This window comes from Saccostrea cucullata, unplaced genomic scaffold (genome assembly GCF_032062105.1).
Source record: "Saccostrea cucullata isolate Sc308-1 unplaced genomic scaffold, CSIRO_AGI_Scuc_v1 ctg10753, whole genome shotgun sequence".
NCBI lineage: Eukaryota > Metazoa > Mollusca > Bivalvia > Ostreida > Ostreidae > Saccostrea > Saccostrea cuccullata.
The window spans coordinates 623-23,059 of NW_026923915.1; the positions used below are offsets into that span (position 1 = coordinate 623).

At 36.8% G+C, this 22,437-nt stretch overlaps 1 protein-coding gene, 1 long non-coding RNA gene and 2 pseudogenes across 2 annotated transcripts; all 4 read left to right on the forward strand.

The window, feature by feature from the left end:
* The first annotated feature begins 252 nt into the window (after window positions 1–252).
* LOC134265247 (uncharacterized) lies at window positions 253–11,426 on the forward strand. Its single transcript, XR_009991704.1, has 2 exons — window positions 253–577; window positions 11,301–11,426. It is a non-coding gene; the product is annotated as an uncharacterized LOC134265247 (long non-coding RNA).
* A 628-nt stretch (window positions 11,427–12,054) lies between these two features.
* On the forward strand, window positions 12,055–14,494 carry LOC134265246 (uncharacterized). Its single transcript, XM_062747495.1, has 2 exons — window positions 12,055–12,239; window positions 12,406–14,494. Exons 1-2 carry the CDS (start codon window positions 12,055–12,057, stop codon window positions 14,492–14,494), a joined length of 2,274 nt encoding a protein of 757 aa, XP_062603479.1.
* A 1,783-nt stretch (window positions 14,495–16,277) lies between these two features.
* Window positions 16,278–18,173, forward strand: LOC134265250 (uncharacterized; annotated as a pseudogene).
* Window positions 18,174–20,605: 2,432 nt separating this feature from the next.
* On the forward strand, window positions 20,606–22,253 carry LOC134265248 (uncharacterized; annotated as a pseudogene).
* Window positions 22,254–22,437: the final 184 nt, after the last annotated feature.

Genomic DNA, 22,437 nt, shown 5'->3' on the forward strand with positions numbered 1-22,437 from the left:
ATTTTTAAAGATTTTTCCTATGTATTCCTAGGTTAAACTTTGATACCTCATTGTGGCCCCATCCTACACCCGGGGGGTCATGCCTTGAACAAACTTGAATCTATACTACAGGAGGATGTTTTTACTTGAGTTTCAGCTTTCCTGACACATTGGTTCTTGAGAAGAAGATTTTTAAAGATTTTTCCTATGTATTCATATGTTAAACCTTGATACTTTGTGGCCCAAACCCACCCCCGGGGGTCATGCCTATGTCACATTAAAATCCCCATATCATAATTTTGTTACAGTATTTTAATTTTATGTAAATATCCAGTGTGGAACCCCTTTGTTTTTAGACATGTTTTCACTGTAAATTTCCTGTAGGGAACCTCAATTAACTGGACCTTTAAACCCGCCAGTCCGTGCAAGATAGTTTGGACACGGCAGGCCAGAGAGGAGGAAGTCTTTACCCCTCTCACGTATAACCTTTTTCTGAATATCCAGCATTTATATTTTGTATGTACTGAGTAAAACTTGCAGGGCTTTCTCTGGCACTCCATTCTTCTTAAAAAGAAGGCTATGGTCCAGCTTTTCTGAGGTAAGGTCGTTTACATTTTTATTTTAGTTATTTATAGTGTAAAGTATCATTCATTTGTCCTAAAACATCCAGTAACCGTATTTCTCATCATTTTTAGCATGTATGTTTAGTTTAATTTGATTTGTATATATCTCGTAACACGTATTTGGAGTGGGGTCTGTCAGCCTACATCCTCGACTGTACTCGGCACTGCTGGTACCGGACATCCACGACTGTACCTGTTCACTAATAGTCAGAGCAAAAATTTCCGGATTGATACGCCATCAACGCAGAGTATATGTAGTTAATTACAAATTATTTTGAATGAAAAATAGGTAATGTATATAGTATATTTCTGATTTTAATCAAAGGCGGATCCAGGGCCGGCGCGCCGGACGTGCCCCCCCCCGTTCTGTTTGAATTTTTTGTATGTAAAACTTATACAAATACAAATACTTTATTGGCACAAACACAATTACAATAATTGGCAAAGGCCAACTGAACAACATTAAATAATGTTTACATATTTTTTCAAGAATTGTCAAGTAATTGACTTCTAAGATCAAAACAGTCTCTGATAAATTTAACAGTAACTTTCAAGACTTTTTGTATATTACTGTTTATATATAATTGTAGCATATATTTCTCATTGCTAAGATTAATATTTTTCTTTGTTATGTTATAAATATTACTAAAGAATGCGTTTCTTAGCTCAGAGTAAGAATTACAGTGAAAAAGAAAATGTATTTCATCCTCAATCACACCAGTATTACAAACATTACAATATCTTTCATTTCTTGATGTGGAAATATATCTACCACTTTCTATTGCAAGTTTATGTGCGCTTAGTCTAATTTTACTAAGAGAGGATGTGTAAAACTTATATATATATATGTGTCTTTTATCCTAAAATCAAGGAAAACACCTCTTATTTGTAAAGTTTGTCAGCTTCATGGGGTTCCTCCCCCGGACCCCCACCAGGGCCTTGCTCTAGAACTAATTGGGGCTTCAGTGCAGCGCCCAGATCACTTACCTTTCTACCTTTTATTGCCCCCCCCCCCCGGGGGAACCGCTACGAAATTGCTGAATTCCCCACTGTGAATTAAATATTCTTTAAGAAAGGCTATGATCGCCAAATGATTAGTAATAAATGGCTAAGTGAAGTACATAATTTATATCGAGGAAATTAAGTATAAACTTGACTTTACCTATCTATTGTATGGATCGCTGATATCTCTAAAAAGTAACATCTAGGCCACACTTTACATCTAGGACTGTACTTGTATCTGTGATTTTTTTAACAGCAACTGCGACTGACATGTGCCGTGCAAACACATTTTTTTCAACAACCGAAATTGATTAACAGCATCCACTATGAAAACCCTGCCAGGGATGTGGTCCTTATAATTCACTGATAGTCTTTGACTCTTAAAACTTCATACGGAGACTTTCCAAGTCATACCAATTTCAAATAGATAATAATGTGTTTTTGAGGAGAGTCTGCGTTTTTTAGGGGGTGGTTCTAAAGTCACATTTACTCTGCAAATTCTAAGGGGTTGGGGGGGTTGGGGGGGGCTCCAGATCCGCGCATGTCAAAATATTAATGTTTATAAGATACCGAGACAAACGAGGTCAGCAGTTTTGACTGAAGGATCTTTTTACAGATGTAAAATTATAGCTTTAAATCTGTGATCAGAGATCAATATGAACTAGATATATCATTTGGGGGGAGGGGGGGGGGGGAGCTGGGGGCATGATTTGAATATCCTATACGTGCTCAATGCTAATGATGAATCATAAACCACGCAAGTAGTGTCAACTAAAAGATATAAAATGATTGATAGAATCTTGTGTAACTTAAATCTTGTATATATGCAGGTAGAATAACGCTCATACATGCGTTTTCAATGTTTTTTAAAATAAGCATCTCAAATGCACCCCGGGAAAAGCCTCCAATGAATTGAAATGAAACTCCTGTCAAAACTATTATTTAGTTATAAATTTACAAAGTACACGATATTTACTAGGCCACAGGTTGCAAAGTTGTAAAGATAAGTTAGAAATAAATTCTTTAAAAAATAAATGGACCTACCATTGACCTCTTGCTCGGTCGCTAGGTCGATTACCGGTATGATTGCAGATACCTGAAATATACAGGTATGGTAGCAAAATTATTAAAGTTTATATTAATGGAAATGCGGTGCTTTATAATGACTGTACCTGTTTAGTATACACACTATATTCTACATCCCTGACTGTAACTGTGACTCATACTGAGTAAACAACATCCCTGACTGTACCTGTGTCTTATAAACAACATCTCTGACTGTACCTGTGCCTTATAAACAACATCTCTGACTGTACCTGTGACTTATAAACAACATCCCTGACTGTAGTACTGTACCTGTGTCTTATAAACAACATCCCTGACTGTACCTGTGTACTGTACACACTTTATACTACATCCCTGACTGTACCTGTGCCTTATAAACAACATCTCTGACTGTACCTGTGACTTATAAACAACATCCTCGACTGTACCTGTGTCTTATAAACAACATCCCTGACTGTACCTGTGTCTTATAAACAACATCCCTGACTGTACCTGTGACTTATAAACAACATCCCTGACTGTACCTGTGTAGTATACACACTTTATACTACATCCCTGACTGTACCTGTTACTTATAAACAACATCCCTGACTGTACCTGTGTAGTATACACACTTTATACTACATCCCTGACTGTACCTGTGACTTATAAACAACATCCCCGACTGTACCTGTGTAGTATACACACTTTATACTACATCCCTGACTGTACCTGTGACTTATAAACAACATCCCTGACTGTACCTGTCACTTATAAACAACATCCCTGACTGTACCTGTGTAGTATACACACTTTATACTACATCCCTGACTGTACCTGTGACTTATAAACAACATCCCTGACTGTACCTGTGTCTTATAAACAACATCCTTGACTGTACCTGTGTAGTATACACACTTTATACTACATCCCTGACTGTACCTGTGACTTATAAACAACATCCCTGACTGTACCTGTGTCTTATAAACAACATCCTTGACTGTACCTGTGTAGTATACACACTTTATACTACATCCCTGACTGTACCTGTGACTTATAAACAACATCTCTGACTGAACCTGTGTCTTATAAACAACATCCCTGACTGTACCTGTGTCTTATAAACAACATCCCTGACTGTACCTGTCACTTATAAACAACATCCCTGACTGTACCTGTGACTTATAGACAACATCCCTGACTGTACCTGTGTCTTATAAACAACATCCCTGACTGTACCTGTTACTTATAAACAACATCCCCGACTGTACCTGTGTAGTATACACACTTTATACTACATCCCTGACTGTACCTGTGACTTATAAACAACATCCCTGACTGTACCTGTGTCTTATAAACAACATCCCTGACTGTACCTGTGCCTTATAAACAACATCCCTGACTGTACCTGTGTCTTATAAACAACATCCCTGACTGTACCTGTGACTTATAAACAACATCCCCGACTGTACCTGTGTAGTATACACACTTTATACTACATCCCTGACTGTACCTGTGACTTATAAACAACATCCCTGACTGTACCTGTGACTTATAAACAACATCTCTGATTGTACCTGTGTAGTATACACACTTTATACTACATCCCTGACTGTACCTGTCACTTATAAACAACATCCCTGACTGTACCTGTGTCTTATAAACAACATCCCTGACTGTACCTGTGCCTTATAAACAACATCCCTGACTGTACCTGTGTCTTATAAACAACATCCCTGACTGTACCTGTTACTTATAAACAACATCCTCGACTGTACCTGTGTAGTATAAACACTTTATACTACATCCCTGACTGTACCTGTGACTTATAAACAACATCTCTGACTGTACCTGTAACAACATCCTTCTTCGACCATAATTGCATCGAAGAACAAAGTAAATTGTTTGAGAGTGTGTAGGTGGAAGCTGCAAGAATAATTAAACTTTTTATCTTATTAGGAACATTGTCATATGTTTTTGTATCAGTCTCTATCTTTCCTTTCTATTTTAAGAAGTGTTAACACACCGTATAACAAACGTGCAACGGTGGGTTGGGGTCAGGAATCCCGTGTTTCCATCTTTAGTGACCAAAATATACATAAGATTAATAATTTATTGATTTTACTTTGTAGGACATTGCATATAATTAGCTGAATTAAGTTGAAGCTTTTTTATATAAAACTATAAAGCCTAGGAGCTTCTTCGCTCCCCACACTTGGTCTTGGTCTCCAACCATATACCGCCCCCTTTCATGTTCAAGATTCCCATATCCACCACTGATATGTGCCCATGCATGCTTGCTAAGGCATATTCAACTGATTTAGACTGATATATAGATTTTTGTAATAGAATTCTGGCACTGGAATGGTTGAAAAAATTACTAATTCCAGTGACGTAGCATCTTCTTTGAAAGAGGAGGCCAGCCAGAAAAAAAATTTTACTAGAAAAACAGTCCTAATTTTTTTTTTCAAGTATACTACATTACCCGTAGTGGACTATACTTCAAGGAAAAAGTGGGGACGGGGCTGTGCTTTCCATGAACATTACATTTTCTATGGTTTATACATGTATATGGGAAAAGAGGGGGGCTGATATTATGTGCCTGAAATTCGTCCTAATCAATGAGGAGCCCCCCTTCTCTTACCAGTAATTAAAACACGGTCGTCAACATTCATTATATACCAGATATACAGCTTTGAGATAATTAAAATGTATTTTTACTTCAGGTAATGAACTTTTGGAATCAACATGATGAAGAGTTAACACAATATAAAGATGTTTTTAAATCACATAAGAAAACGTTGACATAACTTAATAATATATCCACATCACGGAATGGAGTTTTGACATAATGTAATAAAGTGTTCATATAATATAAAGATATGTTCACATTATGTTATATACTTTTTACACCACGTAATAAAGCACTGACATGAATGCAATTTTCACCTCGCATATTAAAAAAATGAAATGATGTAAAAAAAAAAACATTCATTTCACGTAATAAAGTTTAACACAATTTAAACACATAGTCACTTAACAAAATGGATTTTTTACTTCAAGTTATGAAGTGCTGACATAATAAAAGAATGTATTTACTTCATGTAATGCAGCATTGATATGATGTTACATGTAAGATATTTTCACATCATATCATAAAAAATGACATAACGTAAAGATATGTTCACATCTTGTAATGATAAATTGACATAATAAATGCATAGTTGTATGCTATAAGGCAGTGATGGCGTTCCATAAATATGCCTCACTATGGAACGCCTGGACAGTCTTATCATGAGAAAATTAAATTAATGATGTGCATTCATAATTATGTGATGTGCTTTCATCAGTATATGATGTGCTTAATTGTCATTATGTGATGTGCTTTTGTCATTACATGATGTGCATTTGTCAATAATTTAATTCTGGTTGTAACGTTGTATTTGATTGGATAAAAAAATTCTTTTATATTGTATAAAATGGGTTGCCTACGTCACAATGACTTGCGTCAGAAACGTATTAATCCGCTGACGTTACATTCAAATTTTGTACAAATTGAAGTCATTTTGTTTATACAATCATCGTTTTTTCTTACATCAAATGAATGAAAATTAAATTATAAGGAATGAATTTAATAGCTACCCATTTTATACGGTATAAACTGGGTTGGAACAGTTTACGCTTTTTTATAAACCGCTTCGCGGTTTATAAAGCGTAAACTGCCCCAAAACACCAAACAATAACAGAGCTTTCGCCCTGTTTACAAAACTGTGTACATTACACGAGTATGCTCGATTTGATAAACTCTGTACACAATTGAATGACGATACTTGTGAAGGAGTTTTGCTTTCTAACATTTCTACTCTGAATAAAATTATTCTTCTGGATTTAAGTTTTAATGTTTCTCATTAATACACAACAAGATTGGCATTTTCCTAAGGATTAAGAATAAAGTTAAAATTTGTTAAAGTGAAAAGATGTGTCAATCAAACCCGCCAAAAAATTAAAAGTTTCAGTAAATTTTAAATGAAATAAGATTTTTACTTAATTTTTGTGTGAAAATGCCATTGAAATATATAATTCGTGATATTATACAGAAAAAAATTAACTTCAAATCTGTGTCCAAGTACCTTTAATCCGTTTTCAATGAATAAAATGTAGTTGAAAATAATGTTCGTAAAAACTAATTTTCCGTCCAAAAAAAACTCTCTTAATGTATGCAATCTCCCAAAGTGGTTCATTCTACCTATTCCCACTTTTTGAAAATCAGGTAGAAAAAGATGATTTTGGGTGGGAATAGGTGGAATTTTTGTGTAAACAAATAATTAACTATGAAAACATAATTATAATTACTGTACAAACATTGATTAATAAACACCTATTCGAATAGAGGACAGGTATTTATTAAATTACAAATGAAATTTTTTATTATATTTGAAAGAAAAATCGATTTTTAATAGAATTAAATTATATTTTTTCTCCGTTAATTTTTTCTCTCGAAAACCCACCTATTTGAATGCTTTTTTCAATATTTTTTTTATCTTAAATTAAGATATTAAGGTGCTTTTTCTTGTAAGACATTATTATTTCAAAAATCCAAAATGAATTATATTTTCTCATTGATCTATGTTTTCATTATTGTCTGTCTTAAAATGTTCTAAATACAGGTAAATCTAAAGAGCAGTTGTAATTCATCTAGTTACTGTAAAAACATATTAACTATCTAAACATCTATTGTTATTTGCAAGTGGGAATAGGTGGAATTGAAATTTTTAAAAAGTTGGAATAGTATCATGTTGTAAATTTTGAATTTACTAGGGGGAGGTTGTAAATGTTGCATTTACCTCCCCCTAGTAAATTCAAAATTTACAACATGATAATAGGTAGAAGACACCCCCAAAGTGTGAAAACAAGTACTTAATTAAGATATCACTATCCGTCACTCTACACACTGACAAGATCGATAATAATTCATAACATAATATTAAAACATACATTTGTACAGGTAGAGCCGTGAATGCTGTTTATAACAAATAGTATAGCCATGGATGTTGTTTATAGGACAAATGTACAGTCAGGGATGTTGTTTATAAGTCACAGGTACAGTCAGGGATGTTGTTTATAAGACACAGGTACAGTCAGGGATGTTGTTTATAAGTGGCAGGTACACTCAGGGATGTTGTTTATAACACACAGGTACAGTCAGGGATGTTGTTTATAAGTCACAGGTACAGTCAGGGATGTTGTTTATAAGTCACAGGTACAGTCAGGGATGTAGTATAAAGTGTGTATACTACACAGGTACAATCAGGGATGTTGTTTATAAGACACAGGTACAGTCAGGGATGTTGTTTATAAGTGACAGGTACACTCAGGGATGTTGTTTATAACACACAGGTACAGTCGGGGATGTTGTTTATAAGACACAGGTACAGTCAGGGATGTTGTTTATAAGTCACAGGTACAGTCAGGGATGTTGTTTATAAGACACAGGTACAGTCAGGGATGTTGTTTATAGGACAAATGTACAGTCAGGGATGTTGTTTATAAGACACAGGTACAGTCAGGGATGTAGTATAAAGTGTGTATACTACACAGGTACAGTCAGGGATGTTGTTTATAAGACACAGGTACAGTCAGGGATGTTGTTTATAAGTCACAGGTACAGTCAGGGATGTTGTTTATAAGACACAGGTACAGTCAGGGATGTAGTATAAAGTGTATATACTACACAGGTACAGTCAGGGATGTTGTTTATAAGTCACAGGTACAGCCAGGGATGTTGTTTATAAGACACAGGTACAGTCAGGGATGTAGTATAAAGTGTGTATACTACACAGGTACAGTCAGGGATGTTGTTTATAAGTAACAGGTACAGTCAGGGATGTTGTTTATAAGTCACAGGTACAGTCAGGGATGTTGTTTATAAGTAACAGGTACAGTAAGGGATGTAGTATAAAGTGTGTATACTACACAGGTACAGTCGGGGATGTTGTTTATAAGTCACAGGTACAGTCACGGATGTTGTTTATAAGTAACAGGTACAGTCGGGGATGTTGTTTATAAGTGACAGGTACAGTCAGGGATGTAGTATAAAGTGTGTATACTACACAGGTACAGTCAGGGATGTTGTTTATAAGTAACAGGTACAGTCAGGGATGTAATATAAAGTGTGTATACTACACAGGTACAGTCAGGGATGTTGTTTATAAGTGACAGGTACAGTCAGGGATGTTGTTTATAAGTGACAGGTACAGTCAGGGATGTTGTTTATAAGTGACAGGTACAGTCAGGGATGTTGTTTATAAGACACAGGTACAGTCAGGGATGTAGTATAAAGTGTGTATACTACACAGGTACAGTCAGGGATGATGTTTATAAGACACAGGTACAGTCAGGAATGTTGTTTATGACACAGGTACAGTCAGGGATGTTGTTTATAAGTGACAGGTACACTCAGGGATGTTGTTTATAACACACAGGTACAGTCAGGGATGTTGTTTATAAGACACAGGTACAGTCAGAGATGTTGTTAATGTCACAGGTACAGTCGGGGATGTTGTTTATAAGTCACAGGTACAGTCAGGAATGTAGTATAAAGTGTGTATACTACACAGGTACAGTCAGAGATGTTGTTTATAAGTCACAGGTACAGTCAGGGATGTTGTTTATAAGTGACAGGTACAGTCAGGGATGTAGTATAAAGTATGTATACTACACAGGTACAGTCAGGGATGTTGTTTATAAGTGACAGGTACAGTCAGGGATGTTGTTTATAAGTGACAGGTACAGTCAGGGATGTTGTTTATAATAGACAGGTACAGTCAGGGATGTTGTTTATAAGACACAGGTACAGTCAGGGATGTTGTTTTTAAGACACAGGTACAGTCAGAGATGTTGTTTATCAGTCACAGGTACAGTCAGGGATGTAGTATAAAGTATGTATACTACACAGGTACAGTCAGGGATGTTGTTTATAAGACACAGGTACAGTCAGAGATGTTGTTTATAAGTCACAGGTACACTCAGGGATGTTGTTTATAAGACACAGGTACAGTCAGGGATGTTGTTTATAAGACACAGGTACAGTCAGAGATGTTGTTTATAAGTCACAGGTACAGTCAGGGATGTTGTTTATAAGTCACAGGTACAGTCAGGGATGTTGTTTATAAGTCACAGGTTCAGTCAGGGATGTTGTTTATAAGGTACAGGTGCGATCAGGGATGTAAAATAATTTGTCTATACAAGACAGGTTGCCAGTCAGGCATGAACGAGAATTTAGAAATTGTAGAGTTGTCAGGACAGGTACAGTAGTGGAAGTTTCATCACAAGCAATATTAATTTAATAACGATTTCGAAAGTTATAAATATAATTATTTATATAGCACCGCATTTCCTTAAATATGAACAATGGTTTTTCTACGTACCATATACCATGTATTTTCAATCACAACGCGGTTATATATCGTCCAGTCAGGATGTCAATCATTTGTGGTTCCATGCATATTATATATATAATTTTTTTCTCTTTTTAGAATTTTTTCTGATTTTCTTGTAACCTATTTTATAACTTGCTACCTGTGTTTAGTAAACTCTGTGTACTTAGTTAGCACATATAAATGAAGGTTTTTGACAGGAATTTTTTTTTTCACTACATTAGACTTCCCGTGTGGCACTTGAAATGTTTGTTAATTATTAACACATTTAATTAATTAAAACGCATAGATCAGTAAATTCCATCCGCATATACATGATTTGGTTTATAAATGATTCATCATTCCAGCACTGAGAATAAAAGTAGGATAATCATGCCGCCAGCGCCACCACCATCACTCCTTAAAAAAAATGATATACCCAGCTCATATTGATCTCTCATCATATATTTAAAAGCTTTAATTAATACATCTGTAAATTTTTGGATCCTTCCCTCAACACTGTTGACAGCGTTTGTCTAATACATGTGTAAACATTAGCGTTTAATAGCGTTTTGATTGAATTCAATCTACATCTATACCGTAGAAAGTCCTCAGAAATTCTTCTCATATTACTACTAATAAGACACACTTGCTGTCATGGAAGTTAAACAAAGTATGTAATCTATCATTATCACTGTGTGCACAGCCAGGTGTTGTTAATCAATCGCGGGCATTCGCGGCTAGTTATCATGACGCTTTGGCGATCACAGCCCTCCACAACGTAGATTTAATTGAAACCAGAATTTTTTTTCTTTCTTTCATATTAACACATTGATTATTTTCATTCAAAAAGCATCCGTAATATTAACGAGATATAATTTAAATGTTGGTTAATCCGGAAATTTTTGCTCTGACTATTAGTGAACAGGTACAGTCGTGGATGTCCGGTACCAGCAGTGCCGAGTACAGTCGCGGATGTAGGCTGACAGACACTGATGCGTATTTGACTATTTAAAAGTACGGTCTACAATCGCTGTCATAATAGTTTGTCCGTAATGTAGCAATTCGTAATATTGCATCTGTGTAGAAGTTGTACGTATAATTTTGACTTCTCAAGAGTGTATGTAATTGAGTCTTATCTAAGACGTGTTCATTGTGATCGTATAATGAGTGTTAAGTGTATTTGTGTAAAGCCCCTAGAGCTTGTAAGTAAAAGTATGTGTATATGTTGGAGCAGGTTCCAGCCATACGTCAAAGTTGGTGTACGACAGTGAGGTTGCCCAGTGTGCCCTTGGAGTGTAGTATATAGGACGCCACCCTTGGAACCTATAGTCCATCCTCCAGCCTGTGAGGGGGAAAGCAAGAGGCGCAACTGGTCACCAGGACAACAGCAGCAATCACAATGACTTTGTACATTTTTATCATGAATTATTAAATATGTAAATAGTAATACAGAAATAGTTTGAGTTATATTTAAAATTTGTAAAAAGGTAAATCCGCTCGACTATCTGCATGTGACAAATCGGTGTCAGAAGTGGGATAAGTTTCCCTAAGAATATTAATCTTTTGTTTTCTGTAAAAAAAAAAAACATCCAAAGTTTTCAAAATATTTTGTATTATTTTGTAAGGTTTAAAAAAAAACTGACATTTTTCTCTTTTTGTTGAAAAATTTTCTTTGCTTGATCATAGTTTTCTATATGCTGTTTTATTTTGTATTTTCCAAATTTCTGTTGTGTTTGTTCTATGTTGTAGAGAATCAGCCGGATTCTGGTTGTTTGGGACCTCGGAAAAGTGCTAGCAGAAGTTGGGCCTGTCTCAGTGAGTTGGACCATTCTGTTAAAGACAGAGTAAGGAATGGTGCAAGTCGCGTAACTTGATGTAAAGAATATCGTGATGCGGTTAGTAAGTGCATATTAGTTTTTGCTGGTTTTAAGGTAGTTAGAGGTGAAGTGACGTTCCAATCAAAATTTGTTCAATCACATGTGCTAGTCATGTCTGATGACTTGAACGAGTTGAAATTATTTGGGGAGAGTTTAGGTCTTAAAGATGAAGATCTCACAAATTTTATTAAAGAACAGCAAGCTTTACGGAGAGATGAGAGACAAGCTCAGAGAGAGTTAGATAAGATAAAGATAAAATCTCAGACTGAGGTTGAAAAAGAGAGACTAAGTTTTGAGTTAGAGAGAGAGAGAAAATGAAAAATGACATTGAGAAAATGAAATTAGAACAAAAGCCTATTTTCTCAGACGAGTCAAAGTTTACAGTTGGTCATGTTTTGCCCAAAACACCCAAACTCCCTTTCTTTGATGAGTCTCATGATGAGTAGATAGTTTTCTCCTTAGGTTTGAACGATATGCTGAGGCTCAGCACTGGGATCATTCAAACTGGGCTATAAATCTTAGTGCATTATTAAAGGGGAAGGCTTTAGATGTGTATGCGTTAATGCCAAAAACTCATGCCCTTGATTACAATACTCTTAAGACAGCTTTATTGAAACGCTTTGAATTGACCGATGATGGTTTTAAAAAGAAGTTTAGATCATGTAGGCCTGATCAGTGTGAAACCTTTTCTCAATTTGCTGTCCGATTGAGTAGTTACTTTGAAAGGTGGGTTGAAATGGCAAAGGCACCCAAAACATATCAAGGTTTGTATGATCTTATGTTGCGAGATCAATTTCTGCATGTATGTACTCAAGATTTAAGATTGTTTTTAAAGGAGAGAATACCCGACAGTCTAACAAATATGGCAAACTTAGCTGACCAGTACAAAGATGCCCGTGACTTGAGTGCGGTTCAAGCTGCAGGTAAGGGTAAAATTTCTTTGTCAAAAAAGGTTGATCAGGTAAAGAAAGTAGATGTTGGTGAGAACAAGAGTTCGTCTTTTGATAAGAAAGAACGTAAGTGTTTTAAATGTCACAAAGTTGGACATATTGCATCAGAGTGTAGGTCCAAAACAACGTTAAACAATGTGTCACATGCTGTACAGGACGTTGGATCTTCTGAGCAAAAGGTATGTTTTGTTAGTACAATGCCTTCAGACTCTGTTGTAGAATCTACTGCATCTTCATTTCCAACAACTACGTCATTTTCTTCTTGTCAAAGTAACCTAGCTTCTAGTATGCCGATATCTGCAGGTTATGTTAACAATGTACCAGTGACAGTCTTGAGAGATACTGGCTGCAGTGGTATTGTCATAAGGAGGAGCAAAATACAAGATGAAGACCTAGTACAAGGTAAGAAACAGACTTGTGTTCTAGCAGATGGCTCCAAAATAACTGTTCCGATCGCAGAGGTTTCCATTAATACTCCCTTCCTGAAAGGACAATATGAGGTATGGTGCATGGAGAATCCTGTATACGATCTGATAGTTGGTAATGTCCCAGATGCCAAGCCAGCGACTCAACCAGATCCAGATTGGCAGGTAAATGCTGTTGAGACCCGGCAACAGAAACGTAACAAGAGCAAACCATACGCTCAGCTTAAAGTACCAGCCATCATCTCTGAGGATCTTGATCCATTGAAAATTAGAAATGCACAAGAGCAGGATGTTTCTCTGAGAAAGGTACGTGAATATGTTGAGAACCACGTGACTCAGATGAAGAAAAATGGTAAGGTGAGTTGGTTTAAGAAAAATGAACTTATGTTTAGACAATACACTACTCGCACTGGAGGACAAGACAGGGTGTATACTCAGTTGGTTGTTCATGCAAAGTTTCGGGACCAGGTAATGAAACTAGCGCATGACTCTTTGTTAGCAGGTCACTTGGGGACACAGCGAACCTTAGCAAGAGTCACCTCAGAATTCTTCTGGCCAGGGATGCATAGTGAGGTGCGGCGTTATTGCCAGTCGTGTGACATATGTCAACGTACAGTTCACAAAGGTAAGATACAGAAAGTGCCATTGGAGCGAATGCCACTCATAGATGAGCCCTTCCAAAGAGTTGCCGTTGATCTTGTTGGACCACTTTACCCAACCACGGACAAAGGTAACCGTTATATTTTGACTCTGGTGGATTATGCTACTCGCTATCCAGAAGCTATTGCTTTGCCTAACATCGAGACAGAGGGAGTTGCAGAGGCCCTGATGGAGATGTTCTCGAGAATCGGTGTGCCCCGTGAGATGCTGACAGATATGGGAAGTCAATTTACTTCTTCTCTAATGTCAGAGGTGAGTCGACTTATTTCTCTTCGACAATGGACCACAACACCTTATCATCCGAGCTGTAATGGGTTGGTAGAAAGTTTCAACGGAACTCTGAAACAAATGTTGAAGCGACTTTGTTCTGAAAAGCCTAAAGATTGGGACAAGTACCTGAGTGCAGTTCTGTTCGCCTATAGAGAAGTTCCACAGGAGAGTCTTGGATTTTCTCCGTTCGAGCTTGTATATGGCCGATCAGTTCGTGGACCAATTTCAATCTTGAAAGAGTTATGAACCAAGGATATTGCAGATCCCAACGTGAGGACTACATATCAATATGTCCTGGATCTCAAAGACAGACTTCAGTCTATGGCAGACTTAGCCAAGGAAAGTATAGAAAAGTCGTCTACCAGGTATAAGAAACACTATGACAAGAAAACAAGGCATAGAAGTCTAAAGGTAGGAGAGAGAGCATTAGTTTTATTGCCAACTGATAACAATAAGTTATTGCTTCAGTGGAAAGGACCTTTTGTGGTAACTAAAAAGGTAAACAGAGTAGATTACCAGTTGGATGTTCAAGGTAAGACCAAAACGTTCCACATAAATCTGTTAAAGAGGTATGTTGAGAGACCTACTTTCGACAAGGTTTCGATGACATGTGATGCAGGTGTACTTGGTTTGGTTAACGCATCGGTGGTTGATTGTGTAGATGATGAAAACCAAGAAGGCCAGCTAGACGAGTATCCTCAATCAAAGGTTAGCGGAAGTAATGTAAACATAAACCCTTCATTATCAACAGAGAACAGGGATAAGTTGTTGAAATTGTTGGGTCAGTACAGTGATGTTTCCAAGACAAGCCAGGTCTTACAAATGTCCTTGAACACGACATAAGGATGGTAAGTTCAAAACCATTCATGTAAAAAGTCGTCAGATACCATATACTATGGAGGAGATAGTCAACAAGGAGGTAAGGGACATGTTGAGTATGAATATTATTGAACGCTCCGAATCTCCATATTGTTCACCCATCGTAATTGTGCCCAAGAAAGATGGAACAAATAGGTTTTGTATAGATTTTCGTCTGTTGAACAATCAAACTATATTTGATTCTGAACCAATGCCTGACACTGACGAAATGTTTTCCAAACTTGCAGGTCACAAATTCTTTTCAAAGATTGATCTCTCAAAAGGTTATTGGCAGGTAAAATTAACAGATGAATCAAAACCAAAAACAGCTTTCAAAACGGGGAAAGGTTTGTTCCAGTTTAGGGTAATGCCCTTCGGGTTGGTAACGGCTCCCGCCACGTTCTCAAGGTTGATGCGCAAGGTCTTGCTTGGTATGGAGAATGTAGACAATTTTATAGACGATATTTTGGTCTACACAAGGTCATTAGAGCATCATTATGTTGTACTAATTGAGCTTTTTCAGCGATAACGCCAGGCAGGTTTGACAGCCAAGCCTAGTAAATGTTCATTGGCTTACTCAAACATAGACTGTCTTGGACATATGGTCGGTAACGAGCAGTTGAAACCAGACTTAGACAAGGTTGATGCAATACGTAATGCACCTGTCTCGCTTACAAAAAAGCAATTAAGGTCATTCCTAGGACTAATCGGTTTTTACCGTAAATTTGTACCAAACTTTGCTCAGATTGCGTCACCTCTCACTGATTTGACTAGAAAAGGTTCTCCTACTAAGCTTCTTTGGGAAGAGTCTCATGATTTAGCGTTTCAGACGTTGAAGAGTTCACTATCAAAGTGTCCTATTCTAAAACTTCCCAACATCAATGATACATTCATTTTACAGACAGATGCTTCAGACAGAGGTCTGGGAGCAGACCTCTTACAATGGGAACAAGATCAAAAACTACTAATTGCATATGCTAGTAGGAAGCTAAAAGAGAGTGAGTGCAAGTATGCTACAGTTGAGAAAGACTGCCTAGCAATAGTGTGGGGTATTCAAAAATTCCAAAACTATCTGTATGGGCAAGAGTTCGTGTTAGAAACGGACCACAGTCCCCTTGTTTATCTGAACAAGTCTAAGGTAACGAACCCAAGACTCATGATATCTTAAGTGAGATCTCGCGAGAAGCGACGAGATTAGTAGAACTTGTCACATTCGTGGTTTGGCTGCCGAAGCGAGTTGACGGTACCGCTGACTTTCTATTTTGCTCTCCACGCCCATGCTGTAGGTGAGTTTTTAATTTATTTTATGTGGCAATGGAATAGGTTTAGCCTATAGGATTGCACATTTTTAATAGTTGTTCGGCAGTGGCCTGTATATGTAATTGTGTGGCAATGGAATAGATTCGGTCTATAGGATTGCATTGCACGCTTTTCTTACTTTTTAATGGCATTGGCCATGTGATAATCGTATATGGAGATTGTGGCAATGGAATAGGTTTAGCCTATAGGATTGCGCAATGTTGTTTTTATTGTTCGAGATATTAGAGTTAATAGTGTTGGGAGTATTTTGGAATTCTTGCGGTGCGGATTGCACGTGCCATGTCCGAGTTCAGTTCACTGTATATACGAGCATGTATAGGGTGACGTAGTTTATATAGGAAGGCCTATATATTGGGTACGCAAAGTTAATTTGTGTTAGAATGCTATTAGGAGTATGTTTTGTTGTAATACTGTGCATTGATTTGAGTTATATATCTATATGTATATTTGATATTATTTTATCCTTAATTTTATAGGATGAGTGTACTAAAACCCAAACATTCCCTGGTTGGGAAATCTTTGGTACCGCTGATTTTAAAATTCAAAGCACAGGAGGATAGAATTGATGAGGGCGACCTGAATAGATTGAAAAAAGGGCACTCCTTAACCAGGTATATTGGTTTAGTAAATATTTGGTTTTAATTGTATGTGGAATTTTGTATTCACTTGCTAGTAAGATCTTGGTTTATATTTATGTAGATATAGTCAGGATGAGTTGAGAGCAGAGTTCGAAGGACTCACGGGAGAGAACCCAAGAGACATTTTGATCCTGGCTGGGAGGGAGGAGGATTTCGATAGTTTAATCATTTTGATGCATTTTGCAATTGCACATGCGAATCTGGTAGGGGCACCAAAAGGTCAAAGTTTACAAGCTTCTACTTCTGAAGTTCATCAAACTGTGGCTCCTGTTAGTATTAGTGGAATTGTGGCCCCATCTACCTCAGCTGCTACAGCTTCTAGTTCTACTAGCTCATCTGTAGCTGCAGCTTCTAGCGTTTCTAGGGCATCAGGTAATAAATGTTTTGATATGCTTTACTTTGTAGACGTTATAGAATATGGGAGATATATACAGTGTATATATATAAAAATATTTATTATATATAAACATTGCAGATGAGGTATATGGAAACTTAGAATTACATTTTGTATATCTTTAGGTGAAAAAAACATGGAAACCAGATTGAGGGACATAGAGAAGAAGATGGAATCTATTAAAGAGAAATCGGGGGAGGATCAGGTAGAGGAGTGTTTAAGACAAGTTCGGATTTTGGCTGGTCGTCCTAATCTTACGCAGGCGCATGTCCTCTTAGCTGCGTTGGAAACACTTGTTGATGTTGCATTTAGAAACTCTCATAAAGATGCTGATTTTTATTCGAAAGCATTTACACATTGTAAAAAGTTTGAAAATTCTAAAGATTTATGTGGGCTTACTATGAAATTGTTTGGTTCAGCTGAGGATAAAAAAAAAAAAAAAAAAAAAAAGAGAATGTAGGGCAAACTAATTACAAAAAATTTGGGAGATTTGTCAGGAATGCAGTCAAATCCTTATCCTTATGTACAATTGATGGGACAGCCACAGTTCCCCTTTTCACCTTTTCCTATGCCATATGCGGGGTACCCTGCCCAGGGTTTTGGGTTTCCTCGTCCTTCAGGTAGAGGTATGGGTGTGCGCCCTCGTAGAGGAAGATGTTTGTTTTGTAAAGATTTGGGACATTTTATAGCGGATTGTCCAAAAATGAAAAAATAAAATGTTTTGGATACAATTCCTTCAACTCGGGGGTTTCTAATGCCCTTTGTGATTTTTCACATGAGTTGAGGGTTGAGTATCCTCCTCTGTAATTGACTTATTAGCATCCTTTATTTCATTCTTTTTTGGTTTCAGAGTGAAGTGTTTGTTAAGAAGCAAAAACTTTGTCCTGTTATACCAGATTGGGAATTGAACACCGGTTTTAATCCAGAATCTATTGTTCAAAGAGAAAAGGATGAAAAATGGGTTAATTACAGGGGGGAGAATACTCAACCCTTGACTTGTGTGACTGCTGAAGACGTTGCTAAGAAAAATGTAGAATTTAATTTTGAAAATTTAAGATTTCGGGATCCTAATTATTTTTTACCAGGAAATTTACATTCATATTTGCATGAGTGGGAAAATATAGATGCCCCAGATAATGTTCTTGAATGGTTAAAGGAAGGAGTTGATGTTAAAAAGTTTTTTAAACCTTTTAATGGAAATTTTAAGGGCAAGAGTTACAGTTCAAAGGTTCCGCCCTCAGTTTATTTTCCAAATTCTAACGTGTGTGAACAATTCAAAGATTTTATTGTAGAAACATTGTATGAAAGGTTAGAAAATGGATCTCTCACACTGGTTGGGAAGGTCGGTTTTTGTGAGCCACCTCATTTGGTTTTGCCTCTTACAGTGGAACCTACAAAACCACGTTTGTGCCATGACGAAAGATTTTTGAATCTCTGGGTGAAGGATTGTCCGTTTTCATTAGATACTTTGAAAGATGTTCCGCGCTTAGTTCAGAAAGGTATGTTTATGTCTAGCATTGATGACAAGTCGGGATATGATCATATTTGTTTGAGTGAGAAGTCTAGAACATATTTTGGGTTGCAGTTTGGAGGTTGGTTTATGGTATTTAATACTTTACCATTTGGTTTCAAAGCAAGTGCTTTTATTTATCAAAGTATGGGTATGGTGGCTACGAGTTGGTGAAGGTCTTTAGGTGTACCATGTTTACAATATATTGATGATAGGTGGATTGGGGGATTTTTGCAGTCTCTTTTCCATGGCCCCAAAGTTCCTCTAGATGACTGTCAGGTGGCAGATAAGGCATTATACATTGTATGTCAAGTTATGATAAGATTAGGATATTTTCTCAATATTACAAAGTCAGTATTGGTTCCAGTGAAATGTTTAAAATTCTTAGGGATGTTGGTAGACTCTGAGAGACTGGCATTTATAATTCCAGAGGAGAAAAAAGGGAAGTTTATCAAGTTGAGAGAGAGCATCTTGGATTGTGAGAAAATTAGTATTCTTAGTTTACAAAAGTTTGCTGGCAAATGTATATCTTTTATGTTAGCATTTCCGGGGGCTAAGTTGTATACAAAGGAAGTAAACAGAGCAATAGGTTTAGCAGCGAAGAGAAGTGGATTCGTGCATATGACAGATGAGTTAAGACAGGAAATTTTGTATTGGAGATTCATAGATAATTGGAATGGTTGTTTTTCTTGGAGGACTGAGAAGCATTTACAAATTACATTGGCTTCAGATGCATCTAAGTTTAAATGGGGGGCCTTGGTAGATGTTGAAGGTCGACAGTTAGTGTGCTCAGGTTACTGGGGTAATGAGGATGATAGGCCCATTCATATAAAAGAGGCTCAGGCATTGTTCAACGCTCTATGTTCGGTCAAGGAGGTGGTTAGAAATCATAGGGTGGATGCATATGTAGATAATTTAGCTTGTGTGTATGGTTGGGAAAGTATGAGTGGGAAAGATCCTGTTTTAAACAGAATCATGAAAAGTTTGTGGAATTTCAGTGTGGATTATAACATTGATTTACACTTGTTGTATGTGAGATCCGAAGAAAACCCAGCAGATTGTCATTCTAGAAAGTTGTCAACATTGGATTGTATGTTAACTGGTGAAAAATTTCAGATCATTGAAAAAAGATTTGGTCTGCATTCAGTTGATCTTATGTCCCTTGATTCTAACTGCATGGTAAGTATAGTGAATGGGAACCCTTTAAGGCATTTCACACCGTACCCTACACCTTTGTCTGCCGGTGTAAATGTATTTTCTCAGGATATAGGATTGGAGAAAAATCCATATGTATTTCCTCCATTTAGGCTTATTCTCCCTCTTATTGTATATCTTAAAAACCAGGGTGTTGAAGCTTGTACAATGGTTGTTCCTGATTTATCGCCAATCCCAGTTTGGTGGCCTTTGATCAGTCAGTATACAATGGATAGGTTTGTACTCGGTAGAAAAGGGGAAAAAGGTGTGCTTTTATTCCCTTCAAAGTCTGGGTTTTCTGAAGCAAAGCATGGATTATTGTATGATTTAATTGTGGTCAGGCTAGTCTTTCATAAGTAAATTAAGTTTCGTTGTATTTTCAGGTAGTTCTGGTCAGTGAAGTGGATACTCAGTATTGTGGTGTTGTGCAGAAGAACTGTTTGATGCAATATTCTGTTGATAGGCGCATTGCTTATCTGAACAATTTACTAGATTCTAAGGCATACTCTAAAAAAAGTTAACTCTAAAGGTTGATTTTGAAACAGTAATTGGGAAAATTTTTTTCGAAGCAACTCCAGAAGATTTGAGATTATTTCTTATTAGTAAAGATAAAGTGGGTAGGACTCGAGTTCATGATTTAACTTGTCCGTTTCTTGGTATGGCAAGTGCTAATTCATGTTTTTGTCCAGTGCGTTTGGCAGCAGGGACAGTCTCTTCTTTCATTGCACAATTTAGGGCAATGTTTAATGAGATAGGTAGGACTGAACCTTGGGATAGTACAAGACATTTGGAAAGATGTAACCCAGCAGATAGTGTTCTCTTAAAGAGGTATGTGGATGCAGTGAAATTAGAACAAGCAATGTCTCATGTATCTTCAAAACAGGCCAAACCTATATTTCTTAATAAGCTGGAGAAATTGAGTTTGTATTTAAATGATCAGTTGCTAAGGACAGATCTTAGTGTGGGAAATAGATATGTTTGTTTGCGAGATCAAGCCTTCTTTAAGGTTTTGTTCTATTCTGGTGACCGTGCTAACGATTTGGCATTGTGTTTATCTCAGGAGGTAAAGAAGCTTTCAGATGAGAAGGGTTATTTGTTAAGCCATACTGTTGGGAAAACACTAGGTAATGGTCATGTAAATGAATTTGTGCTACCTAAGGTTCAAAATAAGGTCATTTGTCCTGTGGAAGGTTTGAGGAAATATATAGAAGGATCAAGAGATATGGGTGTTGATTTGAGGACAGGCTACTTGTTTCGGTCATTGGATTCATCAAGGACTTTAGTTCTAGACAATCATGTAACGACTTCAGCAATGTCTGATAGATTGAGGAAATATCTTATTTCTTTGGATATTTATGAAGGGGAAACAGCACATAGTTTTAGGGCAGGTTGTAGTATTACCCTGATGGCAAATAACACATCCTCTTCAGAAGAAATTATGGAACATGTTGGTTGGCGAAGTCGACAATCATTTAACAGATATTCTAGGATCAATAGAATAGTGGGAACAACTGGGGTGGCTGACATGTTAGCAAAGGTATCAGTTCTGAAAGATGGGGACGTTAATGTTATTTATGATAAATTTGGGGACTATTCAAAACTTCCACAAGCTTTCCAGTTTGATTAGAGGGTTGGGAGGAGTCATTTATATTGAAAATGATTATTGGGTTTCTAGTGTACTGCATTGTACTTTGTATTGTATGTACTGATTAATATTTGTTATTTTCAATAAAGGATTTTTGTTAAAATGTCTGTATTTATTACTTTATTATTTAGTAGTGGGTTAAGTATTGGGAGAGATTTAGTTGGTTTATGATATTATACATGTGAATTGTATTGAGTTTTATGAAAGGTTGGGTATTTGAAGTAAGAGTTTTCCTATTTTACCCAATACTTACTACCCGAGTCACTTTGAGAGTGTCTCACTTGGGATACGTCAGTATCTTAAGTGAGATCTCGCGAGAAGCGACGAGATTAGTAGAACTTGTCACATTCGTGGTTTGGCTGGTAAAGGGAAGTGAACTGTACTGCGGAAAGTACACAGTTTGCAGATATATAAGGTATTTGAGTTTTGTGGGTTGAAAAAAAAAAAAAAAATGTATATTAATGACAGGTGATGCTCTTGAAGTGCTCGAGTTTTCCTATTTTACCCAATACTTACTACCCGAGTCACTTTGAGAGTGTCTCACTTGGGATACGTCAGGATGGGAACTAAGCCTACAACCTTACAGGTTCAGAATTCAGGCCATTAAGGGCAAAGACAATGTTGGAGCTG

Bases quoted from the DNA above. Each gene is read 5' to 3' on its own strand.
- LOC134265246 (XM_062747495.1), top strand. From the start codon at position 12,055: ATGTCTGATGACTTGAACGAGTTGAAATTATTTGGGGAGAGTTTAGGT. The intron at 12,240-12,405 runs GTTAGAGAGAGA...TTTTCTCCTTAG, and splicing joins AAAGAGAGACTAAGTTTTGA to GTTTGAACGATATGCTGAGG.